General features: G+C 27.7%; 2 protein-coding genes across 4 annotated transcripts; both read right to left on the bottom strand.

Annotated features, from left to right (window-relative positions):
- Window positions 1-1291: 1291 nt before the first annotated feature.
- LOC130815119 (WUSCHEL-related homeobox 9-like) lies at window positions 1292-4674 on the bottom strand. 2 transcript variants are annotated; one of them, XM_057681477.1, is made up of 4 exons: window positions 4375-4674; window positions 3312-4223; window positions 1714-2033; window positions 1292-1518 (listed from the first exon to the last, which is right to left on the bottom strand). In XM_057681477.1, the coding sequence occupies exons 1-4, from the start codon at window positions 4550-4552 to the stop codon at window positions 1513-1515; spliced, it is 1416 nt and encodes a 471-aa protein (XP_057537460.1). In that variant the 5' UTR covers window positions 4553-4674; the 3' UTR covers window positions 1292-1512. The 2 variants fall into 2 exon arrangements, with proteins under 2 accessions (XP_057537460.1, XP_057537461.1); XM_057681478.1 differs by having other exon boundaries at window positions 1298-1518; window positions 1714-2027.
- A 14437-nt stretch (window positions 4675-19111) lies between these two features.
- Window positions 19112-23758, bottom strand: LOC130815153 (triacylglycerol lipase OBL1). 2 transcript variants are annotated; one of them, XM_057681519.1, is made up of 5 exons: window positions 23358-23758; window positions 21515-21708; window positions 20681-20714; window positions 19764-20389; window positions 19112-19539 (listed from the first exon to the last, which is right to left on the bottom strand). In XM_057681519.1, exons 1-5 carry the CDS (start codon window positions 23701-23703, stop codon window positions 19267-19269), a joined length of 1473 nt encoding a protein of 490 aa, XP_057537502.1. In that variant the 5' UTR covers window positions 23704-23758; the 3' UTR covers window positions 19112-19266. The 2 variants fall into 2 exon arrangements, with proteins under 2 accessions (XP_057537502.1, XP_057537503.1); XM_057681520.1 differs by having other exon boundaries at window positions 23436-23758.
- Between the last annotated feature and the right edge of the window lie 1552 nt (window positions 23759-25310).

Below are 25310 nucleotides of genomic sequence, written 5' to 3'. Positions count from 1 at the left end.
AGTAATGTCTTTCTTGTGTATTTTTACACATATTAAAATAATTTATATAGTCAATGTTGCCCAAGTAGGATATAAAAATAGTATAAGAAATGAGCTTGTTTTTTCTCACGTTAATTTTATCGTACATAAATCCAAAACAATATTTATTATGTGGGAATAACACATTGCATTATACTTGAAATTAAAAAATATCAACTTTAAGTTACATATAAAATTAGACATAACATGTTGTTTTATTAATTGATGCTCTATATTTTTTTTAAAACAAATTTTTCTATGTTACTGATTTTTTTTTATATTTTAATCAAAATCTCAATGTACTATGCATCTGTATTAATGTTTAAATCATTCTAACAATCTTTGACTGATATGTTATTTCAGTTATAATTAAAAGCTAATGACATTGTAAAACATATTAATATAAATTTTTAATATCTACTAACTTTGTAGATTGTTAATATTTTAGTTTGAAATGTTTGTATTGATATATCTCAATTATAATTGTAAGCTAATGACATTGTAAAAGATAATAGGATAAAAGTGATCAAATTGATCATATATTAAAATATAAATACTTAATTATTAAAACATAAATACTTAATCTGTGATTGATTTTTTTTTAAGTGATGATTGATTAATTTTTTAGATCAATAAAGGTTGTCTTAGCAATTTATCAATTTACGTTTTTTGTATTACATAATAATCATATAAATATGATCTTATAATAATCTTTATTCAACTATTTTGCAGTATATTGTAAATATCAAAATAAGAGATTTTAATATTGCGTAGCAAAATAAAGAAGACATAAAGTATATAATATCCTCTCAAAAATAAAATGTAATTAACTTTATATATTAACTAATTAATACATCTCAATTAATGATTTACTCGTTTAACGATAGATAATGAAATATCCATTAGGGAAGAAAAAATTAGTCACGATTGATTAGAGTCTTAAAGCTACTAATTCCCAGTTTTAACTTTAATGGAATCAAAATATTTAACTATATTAATTTTCTTAACAATTGTTACCATTCATTTACTAATTATAGTTAAAATATTACCAAATTAAAAATAAAATATTGTAACTTTTTTACTTTTCAATATAGGCAAAATATGAGAGCCAATGGAAGATTATGTGTTGTATAATCATATATCATCCATTGATATTAATAGTTAAAAGTTAAAAGGTAGCACAACCATTATATTAATACCTGGAAATAAGTTTAATTTGTATGGTCGATATAGCGAGTGATAATAAGTTATTGATATATGGAGTGATCTGCACTAGTCCTGAAGCACTTCATTGATGGATATAGAAGGATGCATATAATAGTATTCCAAATTACATGACAAAAAGGAATTGAGCTATAATAAGATGAAATATGTATTCATAAAACTACGACTTGGATAAGCTTAGCGGAATAATTATAATTATGGTGTTGGACTACCCTTCAAACGTAAATTCTTTTCATCTCAGCTTCAAAACAGTACAATACATCTAACTAGCTATATCTGCATGATCAAAAATTGAAACTGAGAATTAACAGCTTGATTTGAATCATTATATATATATATATATATATATATATATATATATATATATATATATATATATATATATACATATATATATATATATATACATATATATATATATATATATATATATATATACTTGATGGGATGGATACATATACGTACAATTACCTGGTAAGGAAATCCCGAAGCAAGAACGTCGGGGGATGCATCATCATCATGCTTATGATGAAGCAACAGAGAAGCAGCAGCAGCTCCGGATCCGGATGTTCCATTAACAAGATAGTAAGAAGCAGCATGATGAAGTGGGTCAAGAGTCACACCCCATTCATTAGTCGCCACTGCCTCACCTGTTTCTGTGTTGACAAGCAAAGCACTCTCCCCAAACTCCTTCACATTCACATGTCCCACTGGTATCTCCACCGCCATTCCGTTTATGTAAACTGTTGATTTTGGTGCTACTCCACCTACAGTGTCCCCTACACCTGCGCCTATTTCAGATCATCATACTTCGTAGTAGTATTAATTTACAAGTTATATATATATATATATATATATATATATATATATATATATATATATATATATATATATATATATATATATATATATATATATATATATATATATATATATATATATATATATATATATATATATATATACCTCAATTAATAATATATTAAGCTCATCTATCATTTCCACTACTCTAATCAACAATTAATTCATTCAGCTCATTTTTATCAGAATACTGACCTGTCCAATGCCATGCACACGTCCAAAGGTTAAGGCAGCCTTAAGGGAGCTGGTTTAGAGCGCTCAAATCTCGATTTGCTGATTTTCAGTTTTGAAAAAACAATTAACCACCCCAATTCAATAATTGGGGCAGCCCTTTATTTAATTTCCCACAATAAATATTCAATTTAAAAAAGAAAAAACCCTTTATTGATGATTGTTCATATATAACTACAAGTTAAATTATATTGGACTAAAATTTTGTTAAATTTTCTTATTTACTTAATTTTTTTTACACATGTATGTGTTAATCGATTAAGTATTAACAAACTTTACAAAAGTCAATTGAACATTGAATAGAAACGAAGGATAGTAGGTGTACTATTTATGAACTTATATCAATCATTTCGTATCATTTCAACTATTCTAATCATTATCAAATCATTCAATTGTCAATAGTATCAAATGTTGAGTTTCTGATAATGCACCCAAGAAATTGATAAAATAACCTCATCGAATATGTATTATACCCAAGTATTTCTATAATAAAGTTAATTGAAAATATCTAATAAAATTATACATGGAGCCTAAAAAAATATTACTTATTGGAAAGAAAATGAAATGTAAATGGAAATTAATGATCGAATGACTAATGAATTAATGTACTCCAGAATTTAAGCTGTGTGAAACAAGTGGTTTAGGATCGTATGAACCACAGCGTTTCAAAGTTCAAGTACCAATAGGTATCCTTTTATATATATATATATATATATATATATATATATATATATATATATATATATATATATATATATAAACAAGTAACTGACTATAGAGGAACAATCTCAAAAGATTAAATAATTAAGCTATTACTATTTATCATGCATTCATATTGAAGCTCTTATAGTAGGATAAATTTAAATCATCTAATTAAGTATTAATGGTACAAACTAGAAATGAATTGAATTAAGCATGAAATTTATTGCAAATTAGAAATAGATTTGAAAATAAGAAGAAATAAGGAATATAATTACCTAAAATTTGAGCAAGACTATTGGGAAACGCATATGCAGGAGAGGGTGAATTAGTAGTAGCACTTGAAGGGTTGGTCACCAAAAAACTTAACTGGTGCTGAAACTTAAGCTTCTCCACTTCATCATCTCCAAGTAGTAAAGACGAAAATCCCCCCACCGTCTGATCAGAATGATGAAGAACATCAAGATTAGGAGGAGTAGTAATTTGATGAAGAGGATGATGATGATCCTCATAGTGATGATGAGTAGTAGTACCAAAGCATAACCCCTGGCTGAAATTACCCATTACAGTAGCACTATTTTGATGCAAGGGAAAGAACAAAGGCTGATCTTGTATAGATGTAGTAGTAGTAGTAGTAGTATTAGTATTAGGAACATGATGATGATGATGATGAGGAGGAGGATGAGGATGAGGATGAGGAACAAGTGGATGAAAGTAAGGACTAGGTTGGTTGACTGAAGTTGGAGAATTACCAAATTGATCAACCACAACGTTTGCACTACTACTATTATAATTGTTGCCGCTACTAGCACTACCATAAGATGATGAACCACCTCCACTTCCAGAAAGTGTGGCCGCTTTTTGAGGCGACGCCTTATCGGAGGAAGAAGATGAAGATGATGCTGGAAGTGAAAGACTGTTTTGGGTCCCACTCCCACTTAAGGCGGTGGCATTGATTTTAGCTTGGAGTGTCCGTTGCTTATGCTTACTCCGGGATTTTCGGTTCTGAAACCAATAGAATACGTTGGCGTCTCCGACTTGACCGTATTCCAAAAGTTGTGCCCGGATTCTCCTAATCTCGTCTCTTGGTGGGTTTACCATACCCGAGTTAAATATAGCTTCTAGAATCCGAATTTGTTCCGGTTTCGGATTCCACCTTGGTTTTGGCTCTGGGCTCCTCTCTTCACACCCTAAAACAAATATTAATATCAAAACGTACGAAACCCTAATTGAGCTTGCGCGCTAGAGATAAATTAAATTATTACAACAAGATTATTTAAAACTATAGAAAAAGGATATAAATTTAGAAAGAGTACTGTATAGTAATAATAAAATGATTACCTGATGAAAAAGGGAAAGCGGTAATAGAAGATGAGCGTGCGCAAGTAGTATTAGAAGTATTGTTGGAAGCAAGTAGTGAAGAAGGATGGTGAGAGGTGTCTTGATGTTGAGACCATTGTTGATTATTACAGGGTTTGGATTTGAACATACTTGGCCAGTGTCTGTTTGATGAAGCCATTATTATTAATCTCCTATAAAATCAAACTTGTTAGTTATTAGAAAAAACAAAAAAGAAACAATAACAATGGAAGAAAACACTGAATAATTCTCAACATCATCAGATCAATCCCTTCTTATAGAAGACTTCTATATATTAGCTAGCACCATCAATATTTATTTTATTTTTATTTTTATTTATTTTATTTGATTTGATTTTATTAATAAAAATGGTGTATAAAAAAAAAAAAAACCAAATTAAAAGAAGGAGCTCTATCTACTAAGATGATAAACAAATTAAATTAAATGATGAAACAGAAAAGAAAAGAAGTAGGGGGGAAAGAGGAAACCCATGCCTTAGGCTTGGCTTATAATTATAAGAATAAGAATATAAGAAAGAAGAAGTGAAGTTAATAGAGAGAGAAAGAGGTGGGAAAGTAATAGAAGTTCTGTTGAGATTGTCTGATCTTAGTAAATTTGATGGTTCTCAAATGAATTAAATTAAAAAAAAAAAAAGAAAAAAAAAGTTAAGGTAGGTGATGTTTGCTTGCAGAAGTAAAAAGGAGTTATTGATTGAAGCTAGGGTGGGATCGGCTGGGATATTGGATTATTCTAATAATAACCAATAACAAATTATTAATTTAATAATAATAATAATAATAATAATAATATTACTAGTAACGGAGTAGTAAAGAAGAGAAGAGGTACGGTTGGTTGCAGGAATAAATAGGGAAGGAGAATGAATGAATTAGGGAAGGCAAGGGAAAGGGTTGAGGAGATAATTAGAAAGCTGTGTAGGTCTGGAAGAGTTATTGCATTTGTAAAGTAAGGCCTTTTTTTGGGTAAAATTTAAAAAGTTGGGAGTTGCAAGCTAAGCCTTTTGGATTGACTCGAGGGTGCATGGAACAACCCTTTGATTTTATTCTCTACAACCTCACATTTATAATTCCTCCTTTCCTTAATTAATTTCTTTGCCTTTTCTTTTTTCTTTTTACTTTTTTTTTATTAATTAATATTAATACTAGTATTAATATTATTATTATTATACGCCTACAAAAATTATTAATTAGAATTTAATAAAAAAGGAAAAACTATTTAAATCTCATTTATAGAACGAATAGTAGGAGAGTAATTAGTTATTAGGATGAGTACAAATTGGTTGCTCAAAATTTGAGCAATGAAGGGATTAGTAGACTAGACTTTCGAGATTTCAAAGTCAATATTCATTGAATGACAAATCAATAATCTTTGCTAGGCTTTTGACTCAAATGTGAAAGTAGAAATATTGTAGTTTGTCCATAATTAGGAAACATGCATCTTTTTTCCAAATTTGATCTTCTAACTTAACTGCACTTGCTTCATACTAAATTTTCATCTTCTAAATAGTCTACATTAATTTATCATATTTTTGTATTCAAAGCTCATAACAACATGCATATTCTATCACAAACATTACGGATTAGCACCCTACATTATGCTGTTTTTTTTTTTTTTTTTTTGTTGGTTATGTTTATAGAATATTTCATACAAAAAAAGTGAAATTAAAGTATAGTTTTTCAAGCATGTACATAAAAGATAAAATATTTTTATATAAGATTTTATTAGATTTATCTCAACGGATTAAATTTTAAGATGTACTTTTTGTCATATTCATATTAATAAATAGGAGTCTTAAAATTCGAATTATGCTTTAAAAAATACTGTAAAACACATAAGAGAGCGCTTTAATTAGGGGTGTCAAACAGGTCGGGTTGGGTCATTTTCAGGTTCGGGTCATATATAAATGGGTCACTAGACCCTTCACCTGAACCTGACCCATTTAATTAAATGGGTCAAAAATTGAAACCCCGACCTGATCTGTAGCAGGTCGGGTCAACCTGCTAATGACCCATTAAACCTGCTAATTAAATGGGTCATTAAACCCATATATTTCAGGTCATTTGACCCATTTGACCCAAATATTATATTCACATTTCATAATAAAATTAAACATGCTTCAAAGTTCAACTATCAATCTATCATCATTCGACATTCATCATATCCATAACAAGATAATACTATCTTGCTAGATGGCTCCATAACAGTCTATACTTCCTAGTTAAAACTTAAAAGTCTTCAAGAGTCCACAAACAAGGAAAATAGCACAACAAATTGTTAAGTTGACAAGCCAAAAACAAAAGTATCATAATTAGTTTCTAGTTTCTACAAATCATCACAATCTAAAATATGGTGGTCGAGGAAGTTGCTTTTGAGCTGAATTCATGTTGATCGGAACTTTGACATGGACATGGACTTGGACTAGGGTAAGATATGTCTTCTTCTTCTTCAACAACTTTAATCTTCATTACCATCCCACAAAGCTCATCCAATTGTGATTCCATTTTTGCTTCATTAACAAACAAAAATATTAACACCAATAAAAGCAACTAACCAAAACCATTATTAACTTAGACATATTAGTGTATAGAAAATTACCTCCTTCAAATGTCCAATCCTTTAGACAAACAATAGCTTGGACAATATTTGGCTTCAAAGCACTTCGATAGCAATCAAGTACCCGACCACCAATGCTAAAGGCAGATTCGGAAGCCACGGTAGATATAGGAATGGCAAGAATATCTCTAGCCATTAAAGAAAGTACCGGATAACGAATTAAATTTACAAAACAAATTTTACAATTTTACAAATTTTACAATTCTCCAATATCATTTGACCAGCATCACGAAATTTCCATCTTCATCAGTTTCATCCACAAATTCAAAGTTCACCCATACACCAGATGTAAGTCTACGTTGTCGTTTAAAATTCTTGCCAGATATATGAATTGTTTTGTTACCTTTGTTTTTAAGATCATTCTTAATTATTGTATCACTACTTTAAACCTCCACCACATCTTCTTCTGAGTCAACTTGAACATGTTTAGATTCAATAGTATCCATTACCTAAGAAGAAATACAAGCAGATTCAACTTGAACATGTAAGTCTACTTTTAACCAGTAACTTACAAACTAAATAGATCACAAATACAAGCATATTCAACTTGAACATGTAAGCCCCAATCTCAATTGAAACCAAAATTAAACGAATTCAGCTGTCCCTCAAAGCCATTAAAGGAATACAAATCAAAACAGAAAATGAACATTTGAACTCTCAAACCAACATTAAAGGAATAGTAACTTACAAACCAACATTAAAGGAATACAAATCAACAAATAAATATAAACAATTGAACTCTCAAATATCAAACAAGCACAGTTCCAGCAAATGAACATCAAACATCAAAATCAAAACAGAAAAATGAAATCAAACAAATAAAATAAAATCTAAAAACACAAAAAATTAAACATCAAAATCAAACACAAAATCAAACATCAAAATCAAACATAAAAAAATCGAACACAATCCAAAGCTAAAAAAATAAAAAAAAAAAACAGAAAAATCGATGTATGAAAAATTTTATCTTTTATCTTACCTTGGTGCCGCAGAGAAGATGAAGGAGAAGAGAAGAATGTGTAGGAGGCCGTAGGTCGCAGTCTCGCAGAGAAGATGAAGGTGTAGGCGAGAAGAGGAAGTGAGGAGGAGGCGGCAGTTTCGCAGTTGCACAGTTTAGGAAGAGGAAGGAGGCGGAAGTGAGGAGGAAGTGAGGAACTGAGTTTAGCCGTTTAGGGTTTTATGATAAAACTTTTATCTTTTATCTTTTAGGGTTTAGTTTAGTAGGGATCCGGATTTCTGATTTCAATTTCAAATTTTCAATGCCTTTCTTGCACAGTTGCACGCTGCCGCCAGGCTGGATCACATTATGACATTACTTTTAAATATTAAGTTATTAAAAAATTAAAAATTTCAATGGGTTAATAAATGGGTTAAATATAGATCGACCTGACCTGATTGATCCATTTAATAAATGGGTTAAACAGGTTTTTTTCGGGTTTAAATATTCAACCTGAACCTAACCCATTTAATAAACAGATCAGGTCGGGTTGACCCATTTAATTAATTGGGTCAAAAATCTAAACCCAAACCCGCTAATTTCGGGTCGATTTCAGATCAGGTTAGCAGGTCGGGTCAGCTTTTGCCAGCCCTAGCTTTAATATAAAATTAAATTTTGTATTCTAATATTAAATTATATTTTAAATTATGTAATAAATATGATTTGATTTAAATTATTACACCCTTTGTCCCTCTTATTTTGCACCCCTTTTCATTTTAGTTTGTCTCATTTATCATTTCTTCCTTTAATCTCATTTACATACCTGTTATCTCTCTCCATCTTAATCATTTATTTATATCATCTATTTGTTTTTTGTTTTTATTCTCCAACTTAATTCCCATTTTCATTAAATTTCACCCAAAATATTTTAGGTGCATTCTCATAAGGGTGAGAGATCGAATAATAAATAATGAGTTATGACATTTACATCTCTTAATCTGTAAATAAAAATCAACAAATTAACTTTATTAACATTTCATATTAAGCTTTAAAGAGAATCTTTTAAATCAATTAATGTGAGAGTAATTAATGTATAAGGCATTTTTAATTTGTCTTTTTATCTTCTTCAATTCAATAAGCTTTTAAGTGAATCTTTTAAAATAATAAGTGTGAGAGAATTAAATGAAATTAGAAAAGTCAGTAATTATATTAGTCTCCTAAAGCATTTAATTAACATTAAATGTCGTATTAAAGTAGTATAAGATTTCTTCTTATATATACAATTCTTATTCCTTAGGATAGTATACACATAAAATAAATAAATAAATAAATGGGAACTCAACAAATAAAAATACAAAGGAATTCTGAATGGAAGATAATGAATATATAAAGCCACATATTAAGGTAAAACGTTAAAAAAATGATGAATAGAGGAAAAAAGTAATGAAATAGTAAGGAAACACAATACCACAATCTCATAAAAGGTGACACAATACAATAAAAATCGGTTTAATTAATAGAAAGAAACAAGTGAAAACAATGTGACTAGCGTAAGAAAATAAGGAACTAAAAATTTCCAAATACTCAAATTCTTGTAACAGCACATTCAGTATTTACAATACAGAATTTAGCTTAAAAACAACACATGTAGGCTGTAGCTAATAACGTTGGTTGTCTTTGAAGTAATTAGCGTGATAATTTGTTGCCACCCGCCCTAAATATTAATATAGGCAAGAGAAATTGCATTGCATCATTATCATATTCCAGGTATTCCCCTGTTGTAAACTATGATCAGGATCTAAAAATAAAAAGAATGTGACAATTAGGGTTGTTTAAAACCGGATACCTAATCGGATACCGGATCGTGATCCAGGTAACCGCTTTTTCAGATACCTAAAATTGTGATCCGGTTCCGACCCGGTTTAAACCGAATACTCGTTTTCTTAGAATGTTTTTTTTTTAAAAATTTTTTTTGTCTTTTTTCTTTCAACCATACGTGTTTATCTCTATTTTTATTTAAAAATTTTTTTATATAAAATTCAAATACTAACTTTTTAATAATAATTAGCTAAATTAATCATAAAAGACAAATTAAGAAAATTAAAGAATAATATTATTACACATTAGTTTAAGTAAGAACAATTATAAAAAATAATTATATCTGCGGGAGAAAAATAATATTAAGATTCAACCAAGGTTAACTTAATAAATACCATCACTATTTTATTTATGAAAATGTAAAAATAAATAAATAAATAAATAAAACTGGATACCGGATACCCGATTTCCAAAAAATGTGAACCGGATCCGAATCCAATACCCGCTTAAAAAATCTGATACCCAATCCGAATTGTTCGATTGTAAAAACCGGATGCCAGGTAATCCGAATTCGAATAGGGTTTGTTTGCGCACCCCTAGTGACAACCCTACCCATAAGGGAGGAATGGATATGCGATATCACTTACACTCACACAAAAAGCTAAGGCATACCAAACTAGCTACTTAGCTAGCTAACGATGTGCTGATCAGCTGATGCGATGCCTGATCGGAGCATGTCAGCTTAGTGTCCAGTCATTCTATCTCTTTCTATTGTGTATACGATTTGTATTGCTTCTATTTTCAATATCAAATTTTCTTTTTTAATGTTTTTTAATTACTCTTTTCTGAGTATACGAAAATATTTTTAAGCATTTTTTAAAAGGGCTCATACTAATTAATTTATATTTGAATTACTTCAATGTGAGACTTGAAATATACATCAACAATAGAAGCATAAAAAATAGGAAAATTTGCAAAGAAACACCTTTTAAAACCCCTTTTTTGTAAAGAAACACCTTTTATAATATTTTTTGTAAAAAAACACCTTTTAAGAGACTATTTATTTAAAAAAACACCTTAAATCAGTTTCCGGTGACTTTTGTCAACTTTCCGGCGTTGATTATGCCAGTCAACGCCGGAAAGTTGACAAAAGTCACCGGCAACTGATTTAAGGTGTTTTTTTTTAAAAAAGTCTCTTAAAAGGTGTTTTTTAACAAAAAAAATTTTAAAAGGTGTTTTTTTACAAAAAAAATTTTTTTAAAAATTATTATTTTTTTTATTTCGTTTTTATTATTATTATTATTATTGTTAATTTTTTTAAAATTTTTTTTAAAAAATTTTTTTTATATAATAATAAAAATAAAAATTTTTTTAAAAAATAATATTAATAATAAAAATAAAAATAAAAATAAAAACCAAAATTTTAAAAATAGTTAAAAAAATTAAAATAAAAATTAATAATAATAAAAAAAATAAAAAGTATAAAAAAATATAAAATAACAATAATAATAATTAAAAAAAAAATAATAATAATAATAAAATTAAAAATAAATATAAAATTTTAAAAATATTTTTATTTTTAAAAAAAAGAATAATAATATTTATTATTATTATTATTATTTTTATTATTATTATTATTATTATTATTATTATTATTATTTTTATTATTATTATTATTATTATTATTATTATTATTATTATTATTATTATTTTTTTTTTTTTTTTTTTTTTTTTTTATTATTATTATTATTATTATTATTATTATTATTATTATAATTCTTTTTTTTAAAAAAAAAAATTTTTAATTTTAATTTTAATTTTAATTTTATTATTATTCTTATTATTTTTTTAATTATTATTATTGTTATTTTATATTTTTTATACTTTTTATTTTTTTTTTATTATTATTAATTTTTTTTAACTTTTTTTAAAATTTTTGTTTTTATTTTTATTATTAATATTATTTTTTGAAAAAATTTTTATTTATTATTATATAAAAAATATTTTTTTTTTGAAAAAAATTAATAATAATAATAATAATAATAATAATAATAATAATAATAATAATAATAATAATAATAATAATAATAAAAACAAAAATAAAAAAAATAATAATTTTTTTTAATTTTTTTTTTTATTATTTAAAAGAAACATCTTTTAAAACCCCTTTTTTGTAAAGAAACACCTTTTATAATTTTTTTCGTAAAAAAACACCTTTTAAGAGACTTTTTTTAAAAAAAAACACCTTAAATCAGTTTCCGGTGATTTTTGTCAACTTTCCGGCGTTCACTGGCATAGTCAACGCCGGAAAGTTGACAAAAGTCACCGGAAACTGATTTAAGGTGTTTTTTTAAAAAAAAAGTCTCTTAAAAGGTGTTTTTTTACGAAAAAAATTATAAAAGGTATTTCTTTACAAAAAAGGGGTTTTAAAAGGTGTTTCTTTGCAAATTTTACTAAAAAATATAAAGGTTTCCAAATTAAACAACTTGCATTGTGTTTATTGGTTTTTCATTATTTTTTTTAAGGAAAAATTACCTAGATAATACAATATTTTATTAATTTTCCTATAATAATAATACCAACTTAAAGGGGTGTTTTCTTAGAAAATCCCTAACATGTTAAAAATTAAACTATAGGTGATTATAAGTCAAAAAAATTGGTAAATTAGTTAATAAACTATAGTTGGTATTATTCTAGGAAAATATCCTCTAAGTTAGTATTATTCATGGTTAATCAATAGTTGATATTATTGTAGGAAAAATTAACAACAGATTGTATCATTCACGATAATTTTTGCTTTTTTTAATTCATCTCACTTTCTACTAATTCAGTATTAATATGTTATAAATGTTGTAATGTAGATTTCAAGCAAGAAAAATGCATTCTTGAACTCCTAAGATAAATGATAGATTGCCTTGATTGGGATTTTGAGATTGAAAACAAATTTAAGGGAATCAATATCTACAAGAACATGAAATTAAAGCATAATATATAAAACAATTAACAAAAAATGTAATGAGGTTCATTTAAAGTGGATTATGCTCTCTATAAGTCCTACATTATTTTCACTATTGAAAAAAAATATATGTCGACAAAAAAAAAAAATCATATATGTCTTAAAAAATAAAATATATACATTAAAAATAATTAGTAAGATAGTGAAAAAAAGAAAATAAGAGATAAAACTTTTTGAAAGTATAGATTGGATAATATAAAGTCAATTATCACAAAAATAGAAAGAGATTAGATAAGGGAACTTGGTATAAGATTGGATTATGATGAAGGGTCGGTCCAGCTCCGACATAAAGACCTTATCAATTTATGTGGATCGCCATTTGATTAATTTAAGATCACAAACTGTTACTAATAACATTGGTTTGCCTACATAAAAGTTTATATTAAAGTGGCATCTTTGACTATTTTTACCATAATACTCCTAATAATAAATACCCTATTCTATGCTCATCCTCTTTTTTGGTAATCAAGACTAACTTAGAGGTGTCCACTCTTTTTACTTTACATAAACTTTTGTGTGTCTTTACATTCTACTTCTCTTACTTTGACTATCTTCTAACCTTGTTTCACACTCCCATCGGCCATCACCTATATGATCCACTATATTTATTATGTATTACTTTATCAATTGTATTAATATCAAATAAAAAATAGATTGGTTTAATTCAGAAATAAAATAGATATTTGATAATAAACAAAAGAAAGATTGAGTTATATCGATGAACTTAAAATATAATTATAACTTATGTATGACAATAAATAAATTAATGGGTGTATTTTAAAATATTGGCGATCTTCTAAAAGGAACAATTCATTAGAATTCGTGTTTAAAATATGCAAATTAATGATACAAAATCAATGCAACAATTCAAAATGATAAATAATTCAAATTGAATATATGACGAAATAGTTTTTTTTACTTTATTAGTTTACATATTGGAGAATCAAAAGTTAAGCAATTAAGCAATTAACTTTTGTGTAAATAGTTGTCTAGTAAAATCAAAAAAAAAAAGTTTTTTAGTAAGCATGTTAATTTCTTATATAGTCTCAATGTCTCATCCATCCAACTATTTTGCCTCATTTGTTTTTAACATAAAAATTTTAAAAATTAAATATAATGAATAAAAATAATAGGATATTTAAAAATAAAAGAGATCATTAATATAGAGAGTAAAACTCATAAAATGAAGTACTTTCTCCGTTTTATAATACTTCCAACATTTGTTTTATCACGTAGTCCAATACTTTAATTTAATCCTTAATATCTCTAATTAGCTATGATAAAAAATTATAAAAATTTGATATTAATAATCTTTGCAATAAGACGAATCAAACAAGATCTCACTTGACTATGTTTTAACTTATAAATTAAAAATTAATCACAAATTAAAAGTGATGAATAAATAGTATCATATGTTTTAATGTCGTAACTAATATAAAACCAACCAAGTATATAAAAAGAAATAAGGGAGATTGAGAGTATGTTTAAAATTTTAGAGCGTTGTCAATGAGAAATGACAAGTGCACATAAGGAAGAGTAGGTAGGTGTATGAGACGAGATGTAACTTGTGAAGCATAAACCTCCATTTGAAGTCATCAGAAGATTCAGAAGAAGAGCAGAGTAAAAGTAAGAGTTTGAGTTAGCTGGTGATACAATTTACAAATTACAAATCAGACCTAATTATAGAGTACTTTATACTGTATTGTGGGAGTATCTGTATTCTGTATGAATGAAAGAGAGTAATTACTCCTATTGTTACCCCATAAATAAATGAAAAAATAAAAATTTATTGACATCAATCCAAATGTATTGCACGTACTCCCTAGTTTAGAGCGTTTCTAATATCTTGAAAATCATTAAGTATTTTATTTCAATCAAAATAAATATTATCTTTTGCAAATAAGATTTTAAATTGGAATTCACATTAAATTGTTAATATTCCTTATCATGTATGTAGTAACTGCTCTCTTTCAATTACTGCTATTTTATTTTACTTGAGTAAGAAATGGAACATCATAGTCTAAATTTAAGAAATATGTTTACAATAACCAATTTTGAGGCCTTTATTTTCTGATTAAACCTTTTAAAGTATATAAAGTTTTCTGCTCCCACCATTTTGTCACCGACAAGTATGGTAATATGGTATGTGTTGTTTTAATTGTTAACCATCTCTTACCATTTATGATTATGATTATGATATGATCCAATCATCCAATCCCTCACTTGTTTCATCTTCAAATCATCAACCTAGCTAGCTAGTAGCTACTATGCTAGGGAATCGTTCAATTATGTTCTACATATGCCTTGTATTTATTATCAAATTTCAAACTTCCCTCCCCTTTATATCTTTCGATTTTTATTTCTGCTTATTTATTTATCTCATTAATTTTGTATTATTTTAAAAAATAATAAAAAAATTCTTCTAAACATAAGTGAAATATAAGAGTATAATTTTTAAATTGAATTTTTATTTTTTTGACTTCTTAAAAATATAAGACCAATAAAAATTAAATCAAATCACATTATATTTACATGACTTATTTTTAAAAAAATGAACTATTGAATTGTCACATTCAATAAAAGTCAGTGAATAAGAATATAAACGAATACTCACAAAAATAAGTTCGTTTGAGTAAAAATGAAAGTTCTTTAGAATACCGAAAACTTTCTAAATGGGTGAATATAGAGTTTTCTTTTTTTAAATCATTTTATCGAGGTTTAAGTACAAATACCTTAATTTTCACCTAAAAATTTTAATTAGTTGATGCATGTTGGTCTTCAACAAATTTGATTGTTGGTTATTTGAACTCTTGATCATGGGTGTGTACTAATTGATGTAGTTTTAAATTTTAATACTTTTTAGTAGTCGATTATCCATTTCAAATTTTAAATGCACGACTCAATTTTTTGTTGAACATTTAGAGTATACAAAGCTAGATTTGTTTATACTACATACTTAGTATAGTAGTGGGATTAAATAAATATATTATAACTCCAATTAAGTGCCTCAAAGAATTTGATGAATCATTACTTTGATTCATAAGCTTTGCTCGATGAAACATTACTTTAATTCGTAAGCTTTGCTTGGTAAAATATTATTTTGATTCGTAAGCTTTGCTTGATGAAACATTACTTTGATTCATAAGCTTTGCTTGGTGAAACACTTTTGTTTCAAAAAGAGGTATTATTTGATGCATAGCTCTATAAATAGAGGTTGCATGCCAAGAGACATTCAATCCTAATTTCATATCATTTATGATTTCTCTCTTAAGAATACTCTTATTCTTATTCTTCCTGTTTCGGTATTGAAACAAGGAAGTGGAAAACACTTGAAATACCGTGAGTGGAAGCGTTATCAGGAACGGCGATTCATGGAAGGAAGCGACTTGAATCCCTGCAATACAACACGTTAGCCTTGTCCGGGGGGTGATCTCCCGGAAAACCCCTCCGACGCTCAAGTTAGAACGGAGATGTGAGATTATTGAATAAACGATTATAGATTGAATGCAGATACAAAGATGTCGGGCTTGATACTGCTTGTATTTTGGTAGGCTAATGAAATGGAGTATGAGTAAGGATATTAAGAGGGTTATTCTCAGATGATCCTTTCATTTCTAATGATTGTCTCTATTTATAGTGGTGGAAAAGAAGCTATTTCTGAGAGGAGGTTGATTATCATGGGTGATAGTGGGCAGTTATTAGCACTAAAGAAGGGGAACCATGAAATGAGAAATGAAGGGTAGTTATCAAAATGGGAGTTTGGTCAATCTGGAGGTTACCTCCCAGGGAAAGTTAGGGTATTTGGGGTTTACTAGCTCATGGGCCAATTAAGGAGATTGGAAAATTCAGAAAAAGCCCGTTGACCAAAAGTCAAGGTCAATACAAAAGGTCAAATGGTATTAAGGTAATATGACATTTATAACTTAAATAAATAAGTAAATTAAATGAGTCATACCATGACACTTTCTTTCATGAGATAATATTGAGAGAGTAATTAACTCTTAATATCATCAAAGTTTATAATTCACTACAACACTTGTATTTACTATTGCAATTTCCTTGTGTTAGGATTTTGTTGTGTAGATTGTATCTCATTGTGAATTTCATTTTATCATCCCAAACACCTTTGTGGGAGAAATATCACAATAGGAAAGTGCATAAACGCCTTCTACTCATATCAAGTTTCCGAGCGACTTCTTTGATTGTCGCAACCTTATCTTCATAGTGTCCATTTGGTGATTTACAGAGCAAGGAGTTTTATTGCCATCTACACAAGGGAAATACAAATCGGTTTGTTTTAATTGTATTTGCATTATATTTCCAGTATTTTGTACTTACTACCTATAGGAACTCAAAATACAACTAACCTATCTTATAGCATAGAAAGATATTTAAATTCAAAACCAAACTAATAATACTATTGAGAATTGCTCAACCCATAAATGTGGGGATTATGTTACATAAATTATTGGATCAAACTTTAAACCGATAAACAAAAACCTCCAAGATTTAACCAATTTCCTAAAATCTTGGAGATCCAACAAAATGTTAACTAAATGTGCATTTAGTCACTCACGTTTTTGTTAATAAATCTAAGACAATATTCTTTTGCTTATCAATTGGTGTTTTTGTTTTGCCGTTACCTATTAACATAGCATTCTTTTTTTCGTTTTTACCTAGTTATTTTTATTTATTTATATGTATTTTATATATTTATATGTTTTTGACTACTTAGGTTTTATCAGAGGATAGATACGTGGATTTTTCTCGAGTCTAGGAATTTTTTGATCGCACTCTCCTTTATGGATATGAGTTACCGTATTCATTCATTCGTAGACTCTGATCATAGTCGTATGAATGAAATACACTGAATATAAATATATGTTAGAGGATAATTATCATCTAAGTAAAATGTTGTGATCGGCAAAATGAAAGTAGTAATTGTAACATTTTAGTCGCGATAAAAAGTATTATTGGGAGGAATAATAGTATATAGTTTAAAGGGAAGAAGCACATGAAATCAATAAATGTAAATATTAGTCTATTGCAAATATGAAATGGGTATGTGTGTCTTAAGCGTGAAATGCGCTTACAAACTTCAGTTAATGCAAACGTGCCTATAGTAAATAGGGGACATCCTAAAGGTTAAATTCATAAATTTGTGGCACATGCATGCTTTGTATTTAAAGTCATTCAAAAATTAGGGGTTGTTTTTATTTCCGTAAAGATACGTTAAAATAGATTGCAATAGTTTGAGCATTTACAGAGAAAGACTTTTGACAATAATTGAGGCCACATGATTTAAGTTATATATATTCTTTTAACAGACCGTCTTATACAAGAGTTCTTTGTACTAGTAGTCTGAATGCAGAATAAATCTTTCTTCATACCTAACAAGATATATTCTAGCTGAATTTTAAAAGTAGTTGAAATATTCAAACCAGTAATTTTAATTATTGTCAAATTGACTTTTAATAATATGTCATACAACCAAAATTTTAAGTTGATTAATGCCTCATAATATGGTGCTTTATGCTCTTAACTCATACAATTGATTTAGAATGTTGGTAGAAGATTGTTGAGCACAACACTATGCTTGTGCCTTGTGCTAGCTAGCTAACCCGGCCCTATCCAATGCTTGCTTTCCTGTAAATATCTCATTGAATTTCATGCACTGCTTGATTAGCACATCTAAGGCACAAGTCAAACATTTGTATATTTCTATATTATTATGTAGTATTTTATCCTTTAGAATAATTGATAAATGTAATATATAAGTTAAACTTAGTCTAATAATTTATGGATAAATAGAATTATCAAGTCTTTTTAGATGAATTTCAGATTGCATGTTTTTCAAATTGAACTTTACATTTATTGTTTGTTTTTATCCAATGCAAATTTATTCTGATTAGGTGGAGTTAGACTTGTAAGCCAATTCTAAGTGTCCGTACTAGTAATTTTTAGATGGTTCAACTATTAATTAATAAAACCCATCTTGATGTCTAAATCATATGACCCAACACAATTTCATTTTAAGATCATTAATATTTTCACTAAACCCAGCAAAATATTCATTTCATATAACTTGCATAATCAGACAATATCCAAAAAAATTAACAATATTATTTCGCATTAGTTGGTAGCAATAGAAATGGTACGTAATCTTTTGAATGACTTATGAAAGGACTTCCACAATTAGGCATTAGCAGTATTACTATTTGGCTATTATTATATTGAAAATTTTCCAAAAAAATAAAATAAAATAAAAATTGGAACATTCAAATGTTTTGACACGAACTTGTAAAGAGTAAAGACGCATTAAAAATAAAATTCCTTCAAATAGAAGCTAATTTGCACTAATTCTCATGAAAGACGATGTCTCAAAGAGACTAACTTTCATAGACAAACCCATTCAATTTTTTTAAAAATAATTAATGAAATATATGAAATAGTCTTTCAAAAGACTAGCCGACTATAATTTCCTCTTATGGTGATCACGAGAAAGAGAGAAGTGGGGCAACCGAGTTAAGTTAGTGTAGTCTTGTGGACCGTGAGCCGAAAGGCCGGGACATAAAAGCCCAATAAGTCGATACATATGTTGACACCAGCCTTCCTTGTAATTTGGGCCACCCCATTTCATATATGGAAGTATAAAACCTCTAAGTAGTTCCCATCCTGCATTCAGGTACTTAGGCATCATCCATAACAAAGAGAAGTAGTTCTTATTGGGTTCCTCTTCCATTTCCTACACCAAATAAAACACAGCATTGCAACTCTCTCATAATTAAGTATTTGATGTGTTCTCATATATGTCATTTTTAATAAATCCAATAAATTTAAGTTCAGTTTTTAAATAAAGAAATACTACTATAAATTAAAAGAGTATAAAAAGGTTCAGCTTATTAAAAAAAAAAAAAAAGTCGAAATAAATGCATAAATAATTAAATAGAGGGGAAAAAAAGTACGTACCTTTCCATTGTAGAAACTATCGTAATATAGACAACGTCCAAAATGTTTAAAGAGGAGAGTGTTGTCATCGTAGGGAAGACGAGGAACAATATCATTGCAATACACAAATCTAAGATATTTGACATTATAAGCCTCCAGATTGTGTTTCATAAACTCCCCGAATTCCTCATCTCCAACCCTTGGTTGTCCAAAGGTATAAACACCCTCTAATCTATCAAGCAATTTCCTTTCTTCATGTAATATTAATACACTTGCAAACAATATTGCCAAAGCCCCTCCAAGACTATGTCCTGCCAATATAAACTTTGCATCCTTATTCTGCACAATAATGTGTTTTAGGGCCTGTCTAATTTTGTAATATGCAAAATTTGGGCTTTTATGGCCCATTTCAATCTCTTTAGGGAATCCAATGACATTTTTATTAGTTCTATGGAGTCCCAATGCCTTGATGAAGCCTCTATGAACTCTTCCAACTTGAGCTAAGTCATACCAAGAGATATCAAGGTCTACACACCAATCATCTGCATCAAAGGGTTTTGTGCCTCTAAATGCCACTACAGTTATGTCTTTGTCTTTACTCATGTTGTGTAACATGATCGCATGTGTCGAGTTGTTTCCTTCAAATTCTGCAACACATGACATTCAATGCAACATTATATATTATTAATCGCCCTTAAAATTAATCCCAATATTTATTTTTTTAATTACTATCCGATCGATCAACTTATTATATTTACTGAATTTTATAATTTAAATATAGAATTTTAAAGTCTCAAGCTTTCGTGAGATATAATTTAGTCTTTGAAATTTGATTAAAATTGTGAAATTCTTAAATTGTAATCTGCTTGTATATAGTTCTCGTATTAATAAAAATCATCACAATACATAAATAAAAAAAAGACAAACGTAATGCTCACCATTTCGGAAATCATATGTTCCTAACACCTTCATCTGTTAAACAAATAGAAACAAAAGTTACCGTTGTGAGAAGGTATATAATATTAACAAATAACCAATAATTTAATTCATTATATTTGCAAAAATTAGCTTGTTAGGACAAATTAATTAGCAGATTGAATAATGATAGGATCAGTTATGAGGTATTTATGTAAAAAGTAATTATTAATCATCATTATCATACCCATAGTTTTATTAAAGGAGATTGTGACCCCCATAAGATCCTTGACTCGAAAAAGAACTACAATTAAAAAATGATGACCAAGAACAAGGCAATAGCCATGGGCAAGACAAGGCGATCAAGGGTAGCAAGCAGCAAGACTAATAACATAAACCAATGAAATATAAATAACAATTATAAGGACACATAAATTGTTAGAGTGGTGCAATTCGCTCATATCCTTCTTCTAAATCTAAAAACAACTGTTTAAAATAAAAGTATCTTAAAGGAGCTTTCAACACATTTACTTGCATCTTAATTTTTTTGTTACAAAATACATAATGATTTTTTGTATACCCTGACAAGAGAACAGTAGTTATAAGTATTTCATTTAATCTCTTTGATATTTTCTCTCTTGATTAGAAAAAATACTTGGAGGCGAATTCAAAGTAACTAAAATTCTATAAAAACATGTTAAATCAAATTAAATATATGAAATAAAATGTGTTATATCAAAAAAAATTTATTACACTTTGATTAGATGTTCTCATAATTTTGATTAAAATATAGTATATAACAAATAAACTAAAACGGAACCATTACAAAACACAAGTATAAAGGAAAAAAAAAAAACCTTCCAACGATTTTCAACAATAGTTTTGATGTAGGCTGAATTTTCATATGACAACTTAGAAGCCATCCAAGAGAGAGAAGCCTCATAATTGACATGTCCCAATTGGATTTTTGGGTCGAAATCAACTCTCCCATCTAGAAGTCCTACCATTGATCTGTATGTCTCACTTGATTTATTTGGAATATGCACATTTCCTGTCCATTTAAAATTATGTATTACATGCAAAACGTTTTTTAGTAATATTATTTAATTAAAGTAGGTTTTGGGATATAGAACAAAAAATTCAATTTATATAAATTGAAATTTCTTTTTTCCTTTATCGTTTTCCTTTTACCAATAGAAAAGAAAATTTCTTCTTTTTATTCATCTTCCTTTCTTCCAAACAATATTCCTTATTTTTATGCTATCAACAATTTCAATCTGATTGTGAATCAGAAAGAGCACAATAGGCAACAAAGCACATGCCACCCAATTTTATGTGGCTGGTTTAATCTTTTTTATAATTATATGTTTTCTAATAAATACATTGACAATTAACCTTAGAAGTTATCTCGTCTTCTAATAATCATTTTTGCTAATCATCGTGAGTTCATGAAAATTTGCCGTACGTCTTAAGAATGAATCATTTGATTCTTTTTCACGATTTTGCAAAACTATAAACTCGGATCAGACTCGGTTTAATATGTGACAACGACTAATAATAGCATTCGAACCTAATTGATTCTTAAATTTTATTGGCACAATTAATATTTTATTCATTTTATTATTAACAAAAAAAAAAAGAAAATCTGTGGAGAAAGAATAAAACATTTGGATAGTATTAGTGTATCTTAATTTAATGATCTTTTAATTAACACAAATTCTTGTGAGAAATGGTCTCTTTGAGAGACCATTTTAAATGGGCTGGTCCATTATACATTTTTTAAAATATTGCAAGCAGACATTAAGATTAATATAAGTAGACATTTAAGATATTGAAAGTAGCCATTAAGAATATGAAATGTAAACATTAAGAATAATGTAAATAGACATTAAGAATACGGAAAGTCTCAAAGAGACAATCTTTCAAGAGACTAGCTTTTTAATTAAAGATTTTCGATAATTTTGTTGTTAGATACAGTAACAGTATATGCAAAAAAAAGTGAAAAAAAATATGTATGTTAGGTCGTTATTCCTAAATTTTCAATATCAATTGTATAATGCCATATATATATTTATATATTAGTTAGTTTAAAAGCTAACAATTGTAGCTTAATGGATAGAGCATCTACATGTAAGAGAAGGTTTAGAATTCGACTCTTACTGAACACTAGATAATAGCTGATGGGTTTTTAACTGTGCGTATCCCTCTTTACTTGAGGAGATGAGATTGTCGGTTTGATAAGTAAGACTTTAATGAAATAAAAGTTTATAAAGTTTAAAAGAAGGTGAGCTAATTAATTAAGGAAATTTTCCTTAGTTGACAAAAAATCCAAATTGAAATAATTATATACGTTAACTCATGAATGTGAATGGGAATCATGTCTAGACCGGATCATTATTACAATACTAATAAAAAAACAGAGTATTTCATTGTATGAGTGAGTAATTATATGACTAATGATTTGAATTTTTCTTTATTTATGAATCGGTAATGACAATGCTAAAATGTGAATTATATAATTAATTTGTTTGAATCATAAAAAGGATATATGTATTAATTAACTAAGCTTCTTTCGTTAAAGAATTTATTTAAATAAAAAAAATTACTGATGGATCTACATAATAAATTGTTAGATAGTAAAGGAATTTAAAAAGATGGTAGAAAAAGTAAAATGCAAATTAAGAAAGCGTACATATATACCTTTGATGAAGTTGAGAAAGAGGTTAAGCAATCCATGATTATCATAAATTAGATTGATGGAGAATTCCAGAAAATTACCAAGGAAGGCCAATGGCGTCTTGATGAATCGGAACCATTTAAGCATGAGAGCAGAAACAAAGAGAAGCCATCTATAATTAAATCTTATGAGTTCCTGTTGGAATTCTGATGGAGTAACTATCAATTTATTTCTTGTATCATCACGCAAAAGAAGCCTAAAAACATCTTTACAGCTACCTTCTTCTGGCTTCAATATCAGATAATCCTCGCAAATTAAGCTTCCTCTAATTCCTGGCCCTGGAGAATAATCTTCATACGCCCTTGACATTTTTTATTATTCTTATTTTATTCTTAGAAGAAATGAATGAAATAACTAATTCATAATCCTCATATCATCTCACATCTCATCTCATCTTGTTATATATATATATAAAATATAATGTGATGCTTAGCTTATAATATCGGATTAAGTAATATAATAATATAATATTCTTGAAGGGAATTAACAAAATGAGATGATAGCTAGATAGTTTTATTAATAAATTAATTAGTGGAACTTGGTAAGCAAGGACTACATAATTAGTCACATAATACTTCATGATACCTTTTACATTACTCACTCGATCTTTTACTTTTCCAAATTTTTTTAGGCTTTTTAAATGGATAATTATATCCTATTATATTTAATTTAGTTGACTATGCATCGTTTTTATGCTATTTTTTTCCCTGAATTTTAACTTTGTTCGGAAATAATAAGTTAAGGATGACTATTACTATAGTTATATAATACAACTCATAAAAAAGTTACCAATATGAAACAAAATTAATATGTTGTTCTCATATATATATATATATATATATATATATATATATATATATATATATATATATATATATATATATATATATATATGTATGCATACATATATATATATATATAATGAATGGACTTGAAATATTATTAATTCGTATTTTACTTTTTTATTGTTTTTTCAATTCTGTTGGTGATAATTATAATTCATTTTCAAAAAATAATCTTGATTTGACATTTAAAATTTGATTCAATAAAGTAAAGTCATGAAAAATAGGCTTCAATAAGATTTTAGAATATATAACATAAATAAGATAAATTTAATAAATTTAAACTTTTAAAAATGCATTTAAATTTTGAAAAACAAACATAAAAAGAATGAAATTTAATAGAAACAACTATTCATTCCGGTATTGAAAAGAAACCACCATCAATATCAAAGTTGGTATTTTTTTTAAAAGCATTTTATTCAATTAATCATAGTAATTGGTTATTAAGATAAAAAAAAATATATATTATAAAATTTTCCCAAGAAATAACCTATCTCCTTTAAAATTAAATTTCTATAAATGGCATGTTTTAAATGAAGTTGAACACGTATGTCCCTTCATTTGTCCGATTTCCAATTAATATCAGTGTAGTAAGTTGTAAGTTGTAACAATGGTAATATGCTTATTCATCTTGCTAACATTGTTCCTAAAACTAAAAGTATACATTTATTTAGTAAATTCACATGCGTGGGAATTGGGACATTTGCAATGTGCTAAAAACAGGTGGAAAAAGACGCTTAAAGTTGTCAAACATCAACACAATTTCAGAACAATATATCAAATTCAGAATGGCACCTCAAAACACCTACGATAATTCACTCAAGATCTTTCATGACCTTGACTTTTAATATAATTTTAAAAAATTAGTTTAGCTAAAAATTTAAACTGAAAATATATGGGCTCCAATATTCTAAACCTATTCCTTGCGTCCCATGTTTAGACAGCAATCGGAATTCTAGTCATCTCTTATGTACATGGTCGATCCAGAGTTGGTCTCCTACGCCTCCTACGATAGTAAGAGGTGTTCGGGTCGCTCTGGCAATGGAGGGGACTGGTACTGTGATGGCTGTAATA

Source organism: Amaranthus tricolor, chromosome 6 (assembly GCF_026212465.1).
Source record: "Amaranthus tricolor cultivar Red isolate AtriRed21 chromosome 6, ASM2621246v1, whole genome shotgun sequence".
In the NCBI taxonomy this organism is placed as follows: Eukaryota; Viridiplantae; Streptophyta; class Magnoliopsida; order Caryophyllales; family Amaranthaceae; genus Amaranthus; species Amaranthus tricolor.
The sequence above is the reverse complement of the archived record's forward strand: the minus strand, read 5'-3'. Positions and strand labels throughout refer to the sequence as shown.

Excerpts from the sequence above, each read along its gene's own strand:
- LOC130815119 (XM_057681477.1), bottom strand. The coding sequence starts at position 4,552 with ATGGCTTCATCAAACAGACACTGGCCAAGTATGTTCAAATCCAAACCC. Across the intron at positions 4,224-4,374 it reads CGCTTTCCCTTTTTCATCAG|GGTGTGAAGAGAGGAGCCCA; the intron begins GTAATCATTTTA and ends TATTTGTTTTAG. Across the intron at positions 2,034-3,311 it reads TAGTCTTGCTCAAATTTTAG|GCGCAGGTGTAGGGGACACT; the intron begins GTAATTATATTC and ends GATCTGAAATAG.
- LOC130815153 (XM_057681519.1), bottom strand. The coding sequence starts at position 23,703 with ATGTCAAGGGCGTATGAAGATTATTCTCCAGGGCCAGGAATTAGAGGA. Across the intron at positions 21,709-23,357 it reads CTTTCTCAACTTCATCAAAG|GAAATGTGCATATTCCAAAT; the intron begins GTATATATGTAC and ends TTAAATGGACAG. Across the intron at positions 19,540-19,763 it reads ATAGTTTCTACAATGGAAAG|GAAATGGAAGAGGAACCCAA; the intron begins GTACGTACTTTT and ends TATTTGGTGTAG.